Consider the following 19,894-nt stretch of genomic DNA (forward strand, 5'->3'; position numbering starts at 1 on the left):
TACAGCTAAAGCTGAGTCAAGAAACCTCTCATAAATGAGAATGCTTGCCTCTGACAAACAGAGCCCACCTGAGAAAGTGCTGCTATCAATAAGCCGTGCTTAACTCTGTTCTTTTCTGTCTAAAATTACTTCCCAAGCTCTCTCAGGCTTTCTGTGGATGAAGTTGTCCACATGGGCACCATTTGTTGATTGAGGTTTCTGTCCCACCCAGTCCTGCAGTCATTTAGTCCCAAAGAAATACACAAAGGTCTACATTAAGTATAAACTGACTGGTCTATTAACTTAGGCTTCTTATTAATTCTTATAATTAATATTAGCCCATAATACTTGTCTGTTTTAGCTATGTGGCTTGACACTGTTTTTGGTGAGGCAGTCAAATCTTGCTTGCTCTGTGTCTGGATGAATACTGCAGACTGACTCCTCTTTCCAGAATTCTCCTGTTCTTGCTCCACCTATACTTCCTGCCTGGTTGCCCCGCCTATACTTCCTGCCTGGATACTGGCCAATCAGCGTTTTATTAAAATACAATTGACAGGGTACAGACCATTGTCCCACAGCAAGGAAGGCTGGGAATTGTACTTTGGCGAGATGCCCAGATGGAAGAGGAAATGCATTTACCACAGTGACGAACAGTGGCATTTTGCTCCCTATTGTGTCTCTGAAGCATTGTCCCTGTGTTGTACATGGAAAACTCTCAAAAATGTTGAATTAGTCATCAACTATATAAATTCACACTTCAGTCCAAATCCTCATAATTAATTACATATTTGGATGAATCAAATGTCTGAACTTTTCAATATTTTCATCGAATTTTAAGTCACATATTATCTTGCCAAGTTGTCTTGGCATTACTTCATGTTCTCTGGATTTTTTTAACAAAATAATATCTCTCATCAATCTTCTATTCTCTAAATTCTGTATTTTACGCAAAGTTTTCCTTTATATGAAACCACAAACCATCAGGAATTTCTTTTCACCTCAGATACTAACAAAATGCTTCCTGATCTCCTTGAAAGGCAGAGGTCATTGTAATTATGTCATCCCTCTTCTCTCTACTTCCTGCCACCTGGAATAGTTAGAAGAGCAGCAAAACATCAGTATTCTATCTCTTGTGATCTTTTCCAAACCTGGCTTTATTTTTATCATTCTCTGTAGAGGTAGGTTGATGTTGAGATTCTCTTGTGCGCTAACAAATATTTATGTACACAAGTTATGGTTTGTGTTTCTTAAAGAAGCCCATCTTGATGACCGTCTAAAATCTAATGCCTCTGACTTCACTCTACTATTTCTGCTATGACTCCTACTACTCCTGATAACACACACACACACACACCACACCACACCACACCACACCACACACCACATCCTCACTTCATATTCACACTCTGTTCTTTTTCTCCTTAGAATTCACCACTACTAATAGAGAATTTTGCTAATTTTTCTTTTTAGTTATATTTCTCCTCACCGAAATGTATTATTTTCTGGTCCATGCATTCATTACTACTGTGCGTGCCAATGACATGGTAGAAACAAGATAAACATTGGTTAGATTCATGAGTGACTTGATAGTAGCTGTGTGATGTATGATTTCTGTCTCACAAGTCCTTACTCTTACATGTGGGAAAAGTTGGGGCATGCAGGAAATAAGTATACTTTTCTGAGCATAAGTTAACCACCGGTGTAATCGTGTCTGCTCTCCTTAGATGGACTGTGAGAACTATACTGAAAAAGAAAAGAACAGTGGAAGTAATTGAAGGGGAGAAAGACAGAGATTCCCAAACCAGACTCTGAAAAATTAAAGTGGAACCAAAAAACTTGACTACAATCTGTCTCTGCTATGTCTGTCTCATCTTTGATTTCCATTTCTTTAGTTATCATGGAATAGTCTTAAGTGAATGCTATCCAAGATCCTTTAAAAGTCTAACATCTGTGTGGCTCAGTGCTTCAGAACTGACTTTTGTATTTCTTAAAAGCATATAAGAAAAATTAATTTCATCACAATTTTTATTTTCTGGGCATGTTCAGCCTTTCAGAATCTTTTCTGTTATACCGAGTATCATGGAAGCTCATGCATCTGGGTAGGTAAAAATTCAGCTATGTGTGTAAAATTTTGTTTAATATGTTCATTTTTAAGATGCTTCTAGAATAATTACTACTGCAAATAAAGAGTGATGAACCTAGACAGATGGAAACTGCCGATTGACTAAAGGTAGTTAGCCTCTGGGTCTCTTTATAGTCTCTAGGAAGGTTTTTAAGCTGAAAAGGGGATAAACCGCTACCATTGACAGACACTACAAATGAAGACTTATTAGCAGCAATGGCTGTGAGCTTTTCCTTAAAAGCACAAAGTACCCTGGAAGCAGGCGTTCCACAGAAGAACTAGTGGGAAAAATTTAGAAACCCCAAGAAGCCTAGCAATGATCTAAACATTGTTCTTAATGATGTTCATTTTCTAATACTGAGAATGCTTCCTCTGCAACCATAATCTGAGTTAATGGAAAATAGGAAAAGACAAGAAAGAACCTGGCTTTGGCCCGGTATTAAAAAGGCACCTAAATTCAGAGGTTAACATGATTCAAGATTCAAACTAGAGTCTGGGGCTATATCTTAGTGAGAGAGTTCTTACCCTGTATGTATGAGGTCTTGGATTCTATCCCCTAAACCATGAGAACTGTTCTTTTAGGGAGTCAGATTAGGCACTTGTTTGGAAATCTTTGAACTGGAAATAGATCCTGATAACAACCCTCATGGTCACAGGCAAAGACAATAGTGTTGTAGTAGCTTATGTTTAAAATCCAACTACTTAGGAGACTGAGGCAAGACTTAGGAACTAGAGGCCAGTCTGAGTTACAGAGTGAATTCCAGGTCAGCCTGGTCTATAGTTTAAGACTCTGTCTAAGCCTGCCTTCCCAAAAATACAAAGAAAAAAAAGGTGATAATGGTAGTTCTCAAACCTCACTGTGCAGCAGAGTTTACGAGGAAATTTGTTGGACATTTAGATTCCTAGACTACTCTCCAGAAGAGCGAACTGAATAGCAAAGGGCCCAGGAATCCACACTTTCTATTGAATCCCTTCAGAAGCTTTAACTAGATTCCTATCATGCCTAGCAAAACCACAGATTGGGAAACACAGATTGGGGAGAAAGACCATGAGCTTTGGAATTAGTTATCAAAATCCTGATTCCCTCCAAGCTATTTATTTGGAATATGACCTCTGACCCTATGTTTATCTTCTCTGAGCCCTAGCTTTTCTTCTGTAAAAAAAAAAAAAAGACATTAAAGGACCCATTTTGCATGACTGTTTTGAAACTTGGAAATACTATGTAACACATGTCATTTAGAAAAGGCATGTAGCACAAGACTAACATATTCTGGGCACAGAAAGTGAATTGCTCTCATGACACTCACCTAATATGATTCCTCCTTTGTCAAACACATCCAGGTGCTGCCTTGGATAAAAATCCCATCCTGGCCGTTGTGAATGCTGCTGCCATCAGCTAGCATGTGCAAATTTTCCTAGTCCCTTCCCCACTCCTCTTTTCCACTGGTTCCCTTTTAACTCATTCCATAGTTAACTTATTTATTATTATCATTGAAACCAAATAGAATACAATTCTTATAATGGCAGGGAGCTTGTTTACCTGTTGAGACAGTGTATCTCTACATACTCTGGGCTTGCCTCAAGTTCACATTCCTCCTGTGTCATTTTTCCAATGCTAAGAATGCAGGCATGCACTATTGAACCTGATGAAAAGAGAGATTTTAGGTTGTTCTATACACTGACACCCACAGCATTTAGAAAGAAGTTGACATAAGATAATTAAGTAATTATGTCTTAAATACTGTGGCTCTATACTGCCAGAAAAAAATGTATTTTTGTTGCTGTTTTGGTTCTGCGCTCATATCTCTATAATCCCCATACTTCTAAATCATGACCTTCCATTTCTGTCAACAACAATTTTAAAACTGGTTAGCAAAAAATGATACTTTCTAAAAACAGCAGAATTAGAAGGTAAGAATCATTTGTTTGTAGATTGGTATTCCAAGAACAAAGTATTCACTGTGGAAATCATTGACGCACTAATTGGTCTGCAAGCTGTCTCTTCTGTGAGTGATGGTGGACTCTCAGGGAAAATAACTCCTTACCCTTGGAATTAATGAGAGTTTCAGAGTGGCGTGGAGAAAGCTGTCAGCTTGTGCTAAGGGCTGATATTGCATGGTTCATCACACAGCTTTTCTGGAAAGGGGCAAGGAAGAGAAGACACCACATGAAGGTAGTGAAGAGGTCCTGGGTGCAGTGGGGATGCGGGATGGAAGCATATACTCATTGCACTGTTTGGCAGCCCAAGCTGGAGATCCAGTAAGGGCACTTGAGAAATGTCAAATGAGCACCACTGGCAGCAAAGGTCAGAAGTCATGCAAATTTATGAAGCGAGCCATAGTTTTCAAATATATCGTATGAAAGAATTAATTTAAAAAAGGTCAGTTTTCTGGATGGAGACGGAGGAGAAATAGATGGGGTTGTAGATGGGAGGTCAGTGAAGAGAACGAGAGGAGAGGAGGGAGGGGAAACTGTGGTTGGTATGCAAAATAAATGAAAAAAATAATAAAAAAGATCAGAAGCTATTGTGAGATTTGCACAAGCTCAGCTGGGAGGCAAATTTTGCTTTGTGTTCCCTTCATTCCCCAGTGTGGATTGCCTTTCTTTCGAATCTCTTTTGTATGCCATTCAAAGCGGGTCAAGCAGTCGTCCAAGTCATCAAACAAAAAATCACTCTGAGCCATGGATACCTCTAATTGTATATGCTTGCCATTCCCATGCTAATAGAGGAATAAACAACCACTGTCTATGTGGCACGGGTTAAGCTAGGCACATCAGTTTCTCTAGATATTACAGCCTGGGAGGAGTAAGACAAGTTTGTGTGCCCAAGGAAGGCCATGATCAAGTAGCTTATTTGAAAGCATAGTGCTTCGCCACAGGGGAAAAGTAACAGAGGTACTTCGAGATGCAGTATGTCCGATAGGGAGGCCAATTGTAGACTAAGAAAGAGACCGTGGGGAGTCAGAAGACCCTAAACAATCTCCATATCTCTAAATTAGTTGCAGTATCTTCCAACTTGATGTTCAAGCCAGCATATATGTCCAACAGCTAGTCTGAGTTTCTGCTAGTGCTTTGCTTACCTGTCCTTATCTGCAAAGCCACAACACTTTTCCATTGGCATCATTTACAGGCAGGTGTCTCCTCCTCCTCCTCCTTATTTTTTTTCTTAAGTCATCCTCAGAGAAACCCTTTGGATCTTCCACTGTATTTGTTCACTAAAGTTCTTCAATTACCCTCAAAAACTTCAAGAAATATTCTTTGGAGTTAGGGCATTGTGGATTATACCTTTAATGCCAGCATTCAGAAGACTGCATCAGGAGGATTCCTATGAGTTTGAGGTCACCTTGGACTACATGATGAGTTCCAGGCCAGTCTGAGCTACATGCATCCTGAGAACTTGTCTTAAAAAATGAAAAGCAAAGAAATAGTTACCAATTGACTTCCTCTTGAACCTCCACATACACCCAGGTCCTCCTAAAATAAAGAACTTTCTGTCACAAAAGAGACACACAAAAGGTTTCCGGTTGATTTTTGACCTTGTTTGGCATTTTACAATCCTTAACAAGCCAAAGTGATTCCTTTTAGCGTGTTAGCTTGAAATGTACCGTCATGATTTCCAGTGGCATTTACTTTTGCTTGGGAGTGGTGAAAATTTGAAATGCCAAAGCATTCTTCTTGGTCAAGGGCAAAGTGGTGGATTGCTGCGGAACACCCACTGGCGTATATGGTAGGGCTGGGTCCTGGGAACTGCTGTTCAGAGAGCACCTAGTAGTTTGTTATGGAGAAAAAGCTTGTACCATTTTTCCCCTCTCAGTGGTTTATGGAATAAACTACCTCATAGCAGTTATACTCTACGCGATCATTCAAGGTTTCATTTTTAGTTTGATAGGGCAGATTTTAATTGTGACAGTTTTATTCCTTCATATGTGCAGTGTTTACATTTTTTCTCTGAAGCAAGGGAGTACAAAGTTCTTTTGATTTTTGGAATAACATTATGCTTTGAAATAACACATTAAAATCTAAGGAGTTCAGTCTCCAGATAAACACAACCATAAATGGTACCCCTAGAAAATGTCCAAAATTACCAAATCCTTGACTAAAATCCAGTTGAGATTTTGACGGCAAACAATGAATTAATTAAATGATCACTTTGGACTAGTTGGTCTTTTGTTTATTTGATTGGTTGTTTTTGTTGTTGTTGTTTTTTATTTCAACATATAGAATTGTTTGATGAAGACGAACATTTTTTTTCTCATGTATCAGTTTTCATATAAAGGAAAACCTTTTCCAGAAGCTGATGCTTTCAGGAGCTTGATCAGGATTGTACCCATGATCTTTCCCTAGTCCTGAGCAAGAGTAGCTAACAGAGCCTGTCTCAGTACCACTGTAGAGCTGAGACAATCCCTGCTATCAGGAGACGTGCCATCTTAGGATGGCCCAGCAGAAAGTCCTACGGTCTCTCCTGGTTAGCTTTTCTGTCAACTTGAAACGTGTTAGGGTCACTTGAAAATAAGAAACCGCATTGAGACAATAACCCCACCAGACTGACGTGTGGATCATTTAACACCGGTCCTCTTCTGGACCCATGGTCCTGATTTCTATAAGAAAGCAGACTGAGGAAGCCACTAAACAACACTCCTCCATGGCTTCTGCTTCAGTGTCTACCTCCAGGTACCTGCCATGAATCCCTGCCCTAACTTCCCTCAGTTGGATTCCTCCTCAAGTTGAATTTGGTTATATTGTTTTGTCACAGTGGCAGACTCCCTAAGACATGGTATGATGGAAGAGAAGCAATGTAAGGGGGAGAATAAAAGTACATGCTTCAACATCACTGCAATTGCAGGGCTGGGAGGTCATGGGTGGGAATTAGAAAAGTTCTGAGAAAGTCTCCTTACTTAGTTAAGTAAAGAAGGGAGGGATTCTTCTATGTGGACAAGTGGAGAAACACAGACAGATTCATAGCTGCTAGTTAAAACGAAAGCGGGCCGGGGGGGAGAGCTGATGAGATTTCTCACTCAGTAAAGTATTTATAGTGCAAGCATGAGGTACCTGAGATCAATCCCCAGAACCCATGTTAAAGACAAAAAGGTCAAGTGCAAACACACATTTGTAATTAGAGAGCTAGGGAGGCAGAGACAAGAAAACCCTTGGGGCTTGCGGGCCGGCCAGCTTAGCCTGCTTAATGAGCTCCGGGCCAATTAGAAACCCTGTCTCACAAAACAAAGTGTACAGCTGTACAGCTCCGGAGAAATTGCTCCTGAGATTTTCCTCCAGCATACACAGAGAGAGAGAGAGAGAGAGAGAGAGAGAGAGAGAGAGAGAGAGAGGGAGGGAGGGAGGGAGGGAGGGAGGGAGGGAGGGAGGGAGGGAGGAAGAGAGAGAGAGAAAGAAAGAAATGCGCGCACACACACGCATACACAATCATAATTTTGCACTCATGCTAGCATGCACACACATACACACAAGAGTGAAAGACAATATCGGAACAAATGTTATTCTTCTTTGTGATATCAGCATGTACCTTTTCATATAAATATTTAGCTTATTTTGTGTATTTCTAGTGAAGCCTTTTCACTACTAGCCCTCCATTCAATGAATATGGTGTTTTCAGATGTGTTAGCCTTGGTGATGACTTGTTCCTAAAGGAAAACAGGATTAGTATGGTGAGCATGCCAGAGCTAAAGATGCAAGCACAGGATTCTAAGGAAGGCAGTTGACGTGTCCCAGTTTGCCTTAATTATAAGCAACACAGCCAGAACCAGACCTCAGTGGATGTGGAGTCAGATACTTCTTAGACAGCAACTCCACCTCCGTGCAAGTGGGCAAAAGTGACTAGGTTGAACAAATGTTTGTTTGCTATTAATTTAGGGACTTAATAGATAAACAAAAGTCCAGTAAATAAACTGATAGGAAATGGCACTGCCTTGTGTGTTCCTTTCCAAGAATAGGGAGGCTGGGTATCACACTGTTCTTTTAAGTGAATGTTGCCTGTTAGTGTTTTTACTGGGCTTTTGATTCTCTATTAAATCCTTAAATTAATAGCAAAGTAATGTTTATCCAATTGAATTGAGCCTGTAGCCTAAATATTTTTATTAAATAATAGCTATTGAATGGTACAAATATAGAAAATGAGGAGTCACTGGAAAGAATGCTAGCTGCAGCTTGTATTGTGAGCATTTGAAAATAAGTTCAAGACATCACCTCTACCTTCTTACCTCTTTTCCCCACTAGATCCATTTTTTTCCTGAGAAAATAAAATGTGGTATTATCATATGAATTCTGGAAGGTTCTTTAAATCACCCTGAAACAAAATTGGAATTTAAAGGAAATAATGCAGTTAATAAATTCTATGCACACAAGTTAGTTTTGCAGAATACATAGGAGAATTTTGTCAGAATACATGAGAATATTCCTTTAAGTCATGGATCCACATTCTTAACTATATTATTGTATGTATATGTAAATCATTTCTCCAAGCCAAAATGCTACCCTGGGACTTCCACAAAGAAGTTATATATAGATTTATAGCCCTGGCCCATTTTATGTACATTTGTTACCAAGTAAAAGTCACGTATACCACATAAAATAACCCTCAACAATTATAATTTCTTGGCAGTTGAGCCTCGTTGAATAAGTAAAAACTTAAAAATGCAAGATAGTTGAACCAAATGTATTGCAACTTATCTTTTAAACACTAACACTTTCTGTAACCTATTGTAATAATGCAAGTTATTCTGATTCTCCACATTGATAATTTATCATTAGATAAACCATAGAGTGTCAGGAAATTAGGACTGAAGTACTTTTTATCACTCCAAAGGACGTGTACTCACGTTTATTTTTCGATGGGAACAGATTGATGCTTGGAGCAAAACTTGTATTACATATCAAAGCATAACAAATTTTAAAATTGAATTAACTATATGAATATGCAAGCATTTTCCTAATTTGCCCCTCGATGTTTCTTATTTTAAAAGTTCAAGATAAACGTTTTTGGCTTATATTAATTTTGCTCTGCTCAACTTTTTTTTCTTTTTTTTTTTTTTTTTTTCAGCGCTGGGACTCAAACTTAGGGTCTTACCCTTGCAAAGCCAGCGCTCTTCCACTGCGCTTTCCCACTCCTTGCTTCTTTGACAAAGGGTCTTACTATGCAGCCCACATTTGGCCTCACACTTATGCCTTCTGCCTCAGCCTGCCAAGTACTAGGATTACAGATACCTGCCATAATGCCAAGTTGCTATTCATTTTATTTATACATACATTTGTGTGTATGCATATTCTCTCTTAGGACTAACAGGACAGCTCAGTGGGTAAAGGTGCAAATCTCAGGAGCCATGTAGTGAAATGAGACAGCTCCCACAACTTGTCTTCTGATCTCCACATGTATGCCCACACACATTAAATAACTGAATATATAAAAATGCAATAAATAAAACCATTTTTCATTTACCACTTATGTATTGCTTTAAAAATAGATGTAATGTATGACTGCTTGATTATGGTAATTGAAACATGCAGTTAAGATAAATTAATTTTTAATTGCTTAATTATCTATTATAGTAAGAAAATGCAGTCTATCATTCTTCTAAAATCCCCACCCTTTTTTCTTCTCTCTCCCTTTTAATTCCTAGATCATTCTTTTTATCATAGAGCTTTAACTGCTATGTATATGTGTCTTCCACATTTCTATGCCCAGCCAGAATCTATCAACTGAATTCCAAGTCCTCATTTCTGGCTGCACAGTAGACACTTCCATTTGGATGTCTCACAGACCTGCCATCATTATTATATCAAAGCCAAATTCCTGAACTTCACCCAGCCTTCTCTTCCTTTAGCATCTCAATCAATAGCTTCTTCATCCTCATTTCCCAAGTCACAAACGTTGAAACCATCTTTTCTCTTTCTGCCTCTCATACTCTTCCTCTCCTTGCAATAAATTAACTTGCATTGCCACCTGAGTCTTCACTGTGTTCAAGACCGAAATATTTGTCAACATCTTGCTGTCCTGGTTCAGCACCACAGTTACTGGTTGGAATGCATCAATTGCCCCATTAGTGTTCCTTGATTCAGCCCTCGCGTTCCATTTGATATACTCTTCACTGAGAAGTCGAAGTGATAACAGTTGTGTTAGTCATCAGCTCAAGGTCTCTAATGGCTCCCCACTCACTTTGAACAAGTGCAGACGTCTGAATCATGATTCACAGGATGAGACAACATCTGGCTCGGCTACCTGCTTCCCTCTTACCACCCACTTCTTCCTCACTCTTGCAGTCTTGCTAGAATTTCACTGTTCCAGACTCAAGACTTTTAACATTTTTTTTTCTTCTGCCTTGTGTGATATTCTCCAACTTTGATTTTTTTAAGATTTCATTTTCTCATGACATGATCATCCCATTTAATATTGCACCTCTTTTTCACCATTACTTGTCACTGTGTTTGCTGTTCTCTATAGGCCTCATGTTATGCTTTCCTTGTGTAGTTTTTAAATGTCCATCTTCCTTTATTTGTTACCAGATCAACAAATACAAGGATTCTCATCTGTTTGGTTTGTAGCGGAATCCCTAAATTCCTGGTATTCTGTAAGAACTGACCAAATACCAATGCAATAAATGAAAAGTATGGTCCTGGGAGAAGGCCAGAGACAGAAACAGAGGTGATGAAATAAAGCATATCTAAACCACTTCTGGAGGGAACTATTTATTAAGGAAAGCAAGCAAGATGTGGCTTCAGCTGGGGGTGGCATATAATGAATTTTGAGTGAATATCTTCCAACCATGCTGAGAATTTCGATGTACATTTTAAGGAAATAGGTTTCAAGTTATTGAACTACCACATGAAAGGCCCATCAAGTGTATATATGCCTTTTGCTCTAGCAACCCAAATAAGTTTAAGGAATTTGAGGGTTCAGATGGCTGGATAGATGCAAGTTGAGTGTGACTTTGGGTATAGCTTAATCCAGAACTCAAATGCTATCAAGATCTACCTATTGCCCCTGCCATTATTTGTTCGAGTAGCAGCACAATGCTCAGGCTAAATGTGGTTGTGGGAGCTGTCTCTGGTCTCTCTCGGAAGCCTTTCAGAGAGTGCCATGGCTTTGTGTCAACTCTTGCAGAGCCACTTGCCTATTTCTCAGGCAGATGTGCTGCTCAGGAAATAGAATGATTGGTCAACTTAAATTAAGATACATTTCACCCTTGAGCCAAGGTTTAGAGAGTAGCTGGTTCTCCAGAGAGGAGTTAGGATAGAACTTTTCTAAGAAGAGGGGAATGGAGGGTGCTAATGGCTAACAGCTGAGCACTACAAAGGGGTAATGAAGGCTTGAACTTCAGACCCTGCAGTTGGAATGGAAGAGAAGGGAAGAAGTAGCAAACAGAGGAAGTCAAGCTGACCTCCTGCCTAGGACTGGGAGTGGACAGGACATAGGCTTGCTTTCACCTTGGAGATTTTGAGCTCTGTGGCTAGAATTTGGCAATGTCATTCATGAAGATTCGGGATGAATTAGGAGAAACAGATTTACAAGAGAAGGAAGGCGTTCTCTTGCTTTCTCATCGCCGGTTTTGTTAATAAGATTGTTTCCAGCTTCTCAAACTCAAGAACAATTGAATACTGCAAGAGGCAGAAGGCAAATTCTTCTACCAACCACTTATTCTCAGAAGGCTTGTCTCTGTGGTTTTGAAAACTCTTCTCTTGGAACTCACGTGTGAGAAAATTTATTTTCTCCCAGTAGTCTGCATTGCTTTTGCTTGAGCTAGCAGGGTCTATGGAATAGAAAACTGTCCGTTAGAGCTGGGTTCAATCTTCTCCCAGAGAACATTTCTGCATGACTGACTTAAGCTCTCTTTGAATGCATTATGGATTAGACTGGGAGAAGTGTAGTACTCATGTGTAATGTGCCCTTGTTATTGTTCATGGAATTGTGAAACAAGAAAAATTTAATAGGTCTTGGACATAAGAAATGAAGGACAGACATTGAATCATCATAGCCTGTGCAGAAAAGTATCAGCATTGTTTTGGTCTTTTGTTTGGTTGTTTTGGTTTTGCTTTTGCTTTTTTGGAGTGTTTATCATCGACCAGGTACTGTTACAAATTCTCAACACAAAATGAGTCATTTAAGCTGGACAGTGGTGGCACATGCATTTAATCGCAGTACTCGGTAGGCAGAGGGAGGTGGATCTCTGTCAGTTGAGAGAGCAGCCTGGTCTACAAAGAAAGCTTCAGGACAGCCAGGGCTGTTACACAGAGAAACCTTGTAAAGAAAGAAGGAAGGAAGAAAGGAAGGAAGGAAGGAAGGAAGGAAGGAAGGAAGGAAGGAAGGAAGGAAAAAAAGAAAACAGAAAGAGAAAAATGAGTCATTTATACTGTTATTTCAATGTACAGATGGGGAAACTGAGACCAACACATCCTTGTTAATGTATCATGTTTAAAGTCCCAAAACTAAAATGGTGGAGCTAGGATTTAAGGAGTATAGCTCAAGGACATAAGCACTTAAATCAGTTTGTTGTATGCCCAGAACATCTTCAGAACATCATAATTAATGCCCATTCTCTCAGCATAGTTCAAATATAGTCTCTAGAAAGTATCCTCATTTGGATATAAATTTTGAACATTATTCCTCTTACCCATGATTGTTTGCTTACTCAAAACCAGGAAAAAGAATCTAGTCTGTGCAACAGAGGCATCCAAATTACTAGGCAGGATTTTCAGACATATGACAAATTGAATTGAATGTGATTCTCTGGTAATCTTCTAGTTCATCCTGAGAATTAAGCATGCTATATGTGTTGGTATAGGTTTGGTTTGAACTAATAGGTCAGTTTGCTTTCTTAAGGATCCAAAGGCTTGGTATATGCTGCCATAAAGTGGCTGAGGTCATGTTTTGCGTCTTTGATGGGGTGGGAGAAGGTTTTGCTTAGGCCTCAACCACTGGCTTTTGCAGGTTTCCCCGGAACTCCAGAACGAAGTGCTGATCAGCCTTCTGGAGACAGATCCAGATGTCGTGGATTACCTGCTCAGAAGAAAGGCTTCCCAATCCTCGTGAGTATGCCCATTTTTCAGCTCCTAGAGTCACACTGGTAATTCATTTTTCTCTTTAGCTTCCTTTCTAAAGAATTTGTGTGGTGGTTATAGTTGCATACATAGTGACACATGTGGGATTTTGACAACTTTTTTTTTGCAATCCTGATCAATCCACCCAAGTAGAAATTATTTTTGTCTTACTGACTTCCCAAAATCTAAGCCATTTTTCCAGACTTCTCTTGTTTGTTTTCAACTTTCTCTAGAACCTTCAGGAAGTTCTGACTCTGTTCACAGGGAAAAAGTGCTGAACTACTGGCAAGAAGCTCAGAGGAGTAAAATGTGGATGAGTCTAGGCATGTTAACCTGTAGACCATAGGCCACATGTACCTCACAATATTTAAGAATTCAGCCCAACAGAAAATCACAAACTTCATAAAAACATTATAAAAACTTTTTCTTTATAACTCAATTGTACAGTTCTTGAGCACATCCTTGACAATATTGTGTCACAATGTTAAAAGTCTAAGCATGTCTGTTAAGAGTCATGGTAAACACTTAATGCCCTGGAGGCTGCACTGGGGCGAGGGCAAGGAGAGCATCTCTCTCGTGCAAATTTGCAGGAGGGAGCAATCCATCTCTAAACCACAAGAGCAACCTTTGCTGAGACCTAAGTGCCCATTTGCAATGAGAAGTGTGTACTTTGCCAGCTCTGTCATTACATACATCTTATATTGTCTCGAAGAAAATGCATACTAGCCAAGTTTGCAGTGAGGCACATGCAAGGCAGGCTTTCAGTTATGACTTGCCACCATTTTGCCCTAAAAGGAGCGCAGAATAGCTCGTTGTTCAGATCTTATGTTTAGTCCCAGCAGCTGCTATAGAGGCAGCGTGCTTGATGGTGCTATAACATTTGGAAAAGCCAGGTAAAGGAAGGACATTGCACATTGCCACATTAGCCAGGAGCACATGGCCACACAAACACCCAACCTTAAATTTAGGACAGGAATAGTTGATGCTGTTCTCTCTCAAGAGTATCATTGTGCTATGCATTCGTCCATGTTCTAATGACTTCAAAAGTGAGATTAATCCTGTAACCAATGGCATGCCTAAGCTTAATTCATAGCACTTTTTTTTTCTTTTTCAGCCATAGATTTTTCAAAAACAGGGCTTATTTGGATGTAACTTAGAAACAAGACATGTTCAGTTATTTCCATAGACTAGTAACAAATGCGGTTGCTTTTCATTTCAAATTATTTCCAGTGATTTTAAAAGTATACTATTTAGGGAAATTTAATGAAAAGGAATTCCACATTGTTTAATGCCCTTCTTGCCAGGCTAATCCATTAAGACCCTTACTGAATTCAGTTTCCTTCCCATTCCAGTAGTCCAGGGAAGGGCTTAGAATCAGATCACCCTATCAGTGCACTTTAAGAAAAGACTATTTGAGTGCCAATCAATATCAAGGCAATTTCTGGTTCAAGTAAGATGCTTTGCTTGGATCCAATTCCAAGAAACATAAGTAAATGCAAATACATAAAAAATACAACTGGACCTGCATTTCATGGTCTTGCTTTAATATCAGGGAATTGGAACTGCACTTATTTTTTTCCCCTAGCATTCTAACTCTCGTCAAGGTATAAATTCGCATTTTCCCCAAACAGTCATCTGCTATGAGAATTCGTATAATTGTACTTGTGTCTCTCCTGTGGACAAGAAACACAGTGATGTTTCTATTTGTAAATTCCTCCTTACTCTTTGTTTATAACATTTTGTTGCTGTATGGTAGGAAATATAGAAAACATACACCCCCCCAAAAAAAAAAACTATGAAATTTTGACTGTCCAAATGTCTTATTTTGTGTGGCATTATTTAGATTGGTACATTTAATTCTTGAAAGAATCATTAGCAGGAATGCAATGCCATTTGCAAGCATGCTTCTGGTATATAAATGCCAAGGTAAGAACAGAACCTTGCTTTCTCTCCTCCTAGGAAGGACAAAACGCACGTAACAAGCCCACGCCTAGCTGTGCAATTGTTCTAGCCTCTTTTGTTCCTTATCCTTGTATGAATGACTCTTTAGGGGAGTGAATAGAAGGAAGATTAGTTTTGTTTTTCTTTTTGTTTCTTTTCTGCTAGGTACAGGCAAAGAACAGTCCAAAAGGTCGCTAGTAATTCCATGAAGTAAACTATATATATTTATGAAAAAAAAATGTTTTTTTTTTAAAGTGGCCTTCTGGGGCTTGATCTGTAGGCAGTCACTTTGGGCCATAAACATATGTTTTCCTGAACTCCTGAAGTATATGGAGCTCTTCAAATCTTGGGAAGGTGCTTCTTCTGAGTCAGCTGAATTGGGAGATGGGCTGAGATTTCTATTTCCAACAAGCTCCCTGTAGTATGATTGCTACTGGTCCATGATCCACATTTGGAGTAAGAAAGCTTAAAAAAAAAACAAAACATTTTCTTGACTTTATGTGCATTCAGACCTGATGGCAGAGGTGTGTTACTCAGTGTACAGCAGAGTGCAAAATGGCAGGTACTAGACATGGTCTCAGACTCACCTGCCCAATACAAATCCCTGGAGATTGTAAAGAAGAGGTGAGTCTACCCATCACCGTGGTGCCTATTCATTTATTCTGGCCTGCAGTCCAGACATCGGGATTTGCAAAGCTCTCCACATGATTCTAATAAGCAACCCAAACTCCAAAGGACTGACTCAGATCTACCACTTGGATTCTCTATATTTAAAATCCCATGGGGATTTGGGTGGGGTGAGTTGTGACCTTTACATGTGTCCTTGTGTTGATAAAGGAGCAGAACAAATGTTCTAGCTTATAAATCCATGGAGTTTGTAGAAAGGAGGGAGATGTCATTTTCAGTCTCATAATGGCTTCTGGGAGGAAGGAAGACTTGCGGTGCACTTGGAAGCTGAGTAAAGATGTAACTGAGTCTGGGTGGTTCAGATAGCTAGTCCTGGATGTGGTCAATACAGCAAAGTTACCATCTCTTTGGGGACAGGATAATGAAGTTAGGTCGATGTCCTAAAATAGCAGGGTGGAGTAAGGTGAGGTGACATTTAAATCAGAAAGTAGTGATAAAGGAATACAGTGACAAAATAACCCTGTAATTATAGATTATAGAGATTGTAAATTACAGTACCCCAAAGTGACAGATGGTGCCGGCTACAGTGGCACCCATATCAATTAACCACCAATCAGTTGTGTCTGTTTAATTTATGACCCCGCTTTCTAGCTTCAAGTTGAGATCAAGATCTCCTATGTCCAAATTCACCCCTATTGCTATTTTTTTATGCCATGGAGTATGCTCACCGATGACTCTCTGACTCGGTTTCCTCATATGTTAACTGGAGATTTAGCAGTTACTATTGTGTTCCTGTGAAGTTCACCAAATGCCTCATTTACAACTACTTACCTGAGACTTGTTGTATATGAAGCATTGTGACTGTGTCCCTTGACATCTATGAGACAGTAGATGGCCACAAAATATGGCCCATAAGAACGAGCTATCATTGGGTCTAAAAGCAGTGCCCCTTAAGCACTGGAGATTTTCTTTTGATTTTGATTTGATTTTCTTTCCCCTGAAACCTCCATTCCCCAGTTCACATACCTAAGTAAAGCTTTAGATTCCTGTGAGGCCAAGTGGAAATGCCACAAGATTTAATTTGGAGGGGAAACGAAATAAATTTTCTAAAGAGTGTAAAACCCAGAATGAGAAAATATGTATTATTATTTCTGTTTTGAAAGAACAAACATTTCATGATACTTGGGAACTTGGTGTTTGTTTTGATTTGTGTTTTTCCCTTCTGTGTGCAATATCAGAGTTGGGTGAGTGCAGAGAGAATTCATTATCTTTTCATGTGCTTGTCCACTTTAGGGTTTAGCCTTCACCAAAGGAGCATGCCAAAGGGGGATTAGAAGAGATTTTCAGTACCAAAGTTGCCAGGCTTCCCAGTTTTGAACAGCATGTCTTGCTAGAATTATGTGCTCTTTTCTTCAGAAGTCCTTAAAAGAGACCAGCCTCTCTGATTCAGGAATGTGACAATATAGGGGAAGATGGCAGAAAGCTGATCTAAAAGGACAATGTAGGTTGAATGAGGACCTCTACAAAATAAAAGTGTCATAGCAGGATCAGGGCTAGTGTGAGGTAAAGGAGATACCTAGGCACAAAATTTAAGGAAATAAGAACTCAGTCGTGAATACTATATTCTAATGTAATAGTTTACAAAATCACATTTGATTCCCTGCCTCCCCCAAAAAATGAGAAGGCAAAAAACAAATATTTTCTAAAGATTAGTTGTCATACTTAGCCACTGAAGATGCCAAGTTGATAGCAAAATGTGTGGGCCTGGCCTAAATAGACGCAGCCCATCAATCATGTTTCACAAACTCCCCTGTCTTTGTCTCTTTTTAATTTACTATTACTAAGTGTGACAGTTGACAAAGTGACAATCTGAAATTATTTTTAGTTAAATTAACCTGAAACTAGATAATGATAACATTTTTTGGTATAAATGACACATTTAATCTTAATCCAGTGTTAAGGGTTTCGATACGCCTATTTTTCATATTTTCAGTAGTATCTTTACTTCTCTAACATTCTAAGGGGAGAAATTAACCTTACATAAAATTATTTAAATCAAAGTGCACAGTTTTCTTTTTCACAAAGGTACTTCAGGCCCCTGACTCTCTGCGTAAGGAATGCTTGGTAGAACTGAGCATAAATCAGTGTGAACACGATCTGTAAATCAACATACAGTTCAGGAGAGAGAGAGAGCCCAGTAGAGCTCAGGATTATCTGTGGCATGGAAATTAATTCTTGTAATAGTTCTTGTCATTTTCAAATACAGCCTTCAGAAAACCTAAGGAGCCAGACATGTAGTCTCAGCACTCATGAGGATCAGGAACATCAAGGCCAGTCCTGCCTTGATAGTAAGTTTGAGGCCACCACAAATTACATGGGACCTTGTCTCAAAGTAATAAGCAAACAAAAAAGCACAGTAAAGACAGTTTTCTTTTCATCTACCTATCCTTATAGGTGTCACAGAAATATAATAGTAATTAAACCAAACTAGACAGAGCATTCATTCCTACCCACATGTGGAAACAAGAGGAAAGCAAGCCAAATTTAATTGTAATTTGGGAGAAAGTAGACACAAATGAACCAAGCCCATATGTATCTATCTTCAAATTTCAATGTGATTAATTTTATTAGTGTCTTCCACAAAGCTGTAATTGAAATTAAAAAAATAGTGACAAGTACATCAAGACTATGGATGAAGACCTCTATTCATTCTAAAAGAAAATAGTTACAAACTTTGCTCTTCATAGATGGAAGTTAGCCCCAATCATAAATCCACTTTCCGCAGTATGAAAGAATATTGGAGAGCCAGTTACCTTCGCAGGAGCAGGTCCAAGCCAGCGACCTCCATGGAACCAGGCCCAGGCAAGCAACCTCGGTGGAAGCAGGCCCTAGCCAGAGACCTTCGCCAGAGCAGGCCCAAGCCAGCAACCTCAATCAGTGCAGGCCCGAGCCAGAGGCCTCCTCTGGAGCAGGCCCTATCCAGTGATCTCCACGAGAGCAGGCCCGAGCCTACCGCCTCCATAGAACCAGGTCTGACATAGCAACCTCCACAGAAGCAGGTCTAAGTGAGCCACCTTAATGGGAACAGGCCCAAGCAAGTGACCTCCATAGGAGCATGCCCAAAAGACCTCTAGGAATGTTCAGTGACCTTCAAGAATGCAGAGTGACCTCCTCGGGTGACTGGAACCACTGGCATCTGGAAATTTGATCACCAGAGACATGGACCCAACTACACAAATCAGAGGAAAAAAATGGGTATACAAGGTAAAAACATACTCAACACCACAAAGAGCAACACGACACCAACAAAAGTTAGTGGCAGTACAACAAGAAGACTGGAACACCCCAATACAGATGACCCCCCAAAAAATGACCTAAAAAATAACTTTAGGAGAATGTTTGAGGCCCTTAAAGAGGAAATGAAAAATTCTCTCAAAGAAATGGAGGAAAAGGAAACAAAATATTAGAATAAATCAACAAATACCTTAAAGAAAACCAAGAAAGGGGCTGGAGAGATGGCTCAGTGGTTAAGAGCATTGCCTGCTCTTCCAAAAGTCCTGAGTTCAATTCCCAGCAACCACATGGTGGCTCACAACCATCTGTAAGGAGGTCTGGTGCCCTCTTCTGGCCTGCAGGCATACACACAGACAGAACATTGTATACATAATAAATAAATATAAAAAAAGAAAACCAAGAAAAAGCAATCAAACAGGTGAAAGAAACAATTCAAGACTTATAACTGAAATAAAGAAAATAAGACAAAAACTCAGGGAATTCTGGAAAAAGAAAATATGGAAAACCACAAATGCAAGCATAAAGAGCAGAATGCAGAGATGGAAGAGAGAATCTCAAGCATTGAAGATACGACAGAGAAAATAGGCTCACTGTTCAAAGAAAACATTAAATCTAACAAAAGCTCAACACAAAATATCTAGGAAATATGGAACATTAAGAAAAGACCAAACCTATGAATAATAGGGATAGAAAAAGGAGAAGTCCAACTCAAAAGCACAGAAAATATATGCAACAAAATCATAGAAGAAAACTTTCCTAACCTAAAGAAAGATATGCATATAAAGATACAAGAAGCTTACAGACCACCAAATAGACTAGACCAAAAAAAAAGTCCTCTTGCCACATAATAATCAAAACACTAAACATACAAAATTAAAAAAGAAT

General features: G+C 39.3%; 1 protein-coding gene across 7 annotated transcripts in view; it reads left to right on the plus strand.

Moving 5' to 3' along the window:
• Positions 1-19,894, plus strand: part of Arhgap6 (Rho GTPase activating protein 6) — a 508,986-nt gene that overhangs the window by 471,391 nt on the left and 17,701 nt on the right. For all 7 annotated transcript variants that reach the window (XM_050121031.1, XM_050121029.1, XM_050121028.1 and 4 more), the window contains one exon: positions 13,038-13,135. In XM_050121031.1, coding sequence (XP_049976988.1) covers positions 13,038-13,135 — 98 coding nt within the window. The remainder of the gene's footprint in view (positions 1-13,037; positions 13,136-19,894) is intronic.

Source organism: Alexandromys fortis, unplaced genomic scaffold (assembly GCF_014885135.2).
Source record: "Alexandromys fortis isolate MF-2015 unplaced genomic scaffold, M_Fortis_MF-2015_v1.1 scaffold_192, whole genome shotgun sequence".
In the NCBI taxonomy this organism is placed as follows: Eukaryota; Metazoa; Chordata; class Mammalia; order Rodentia; family Cricetidae; genus Alexandromys; species Alexandromys fortis.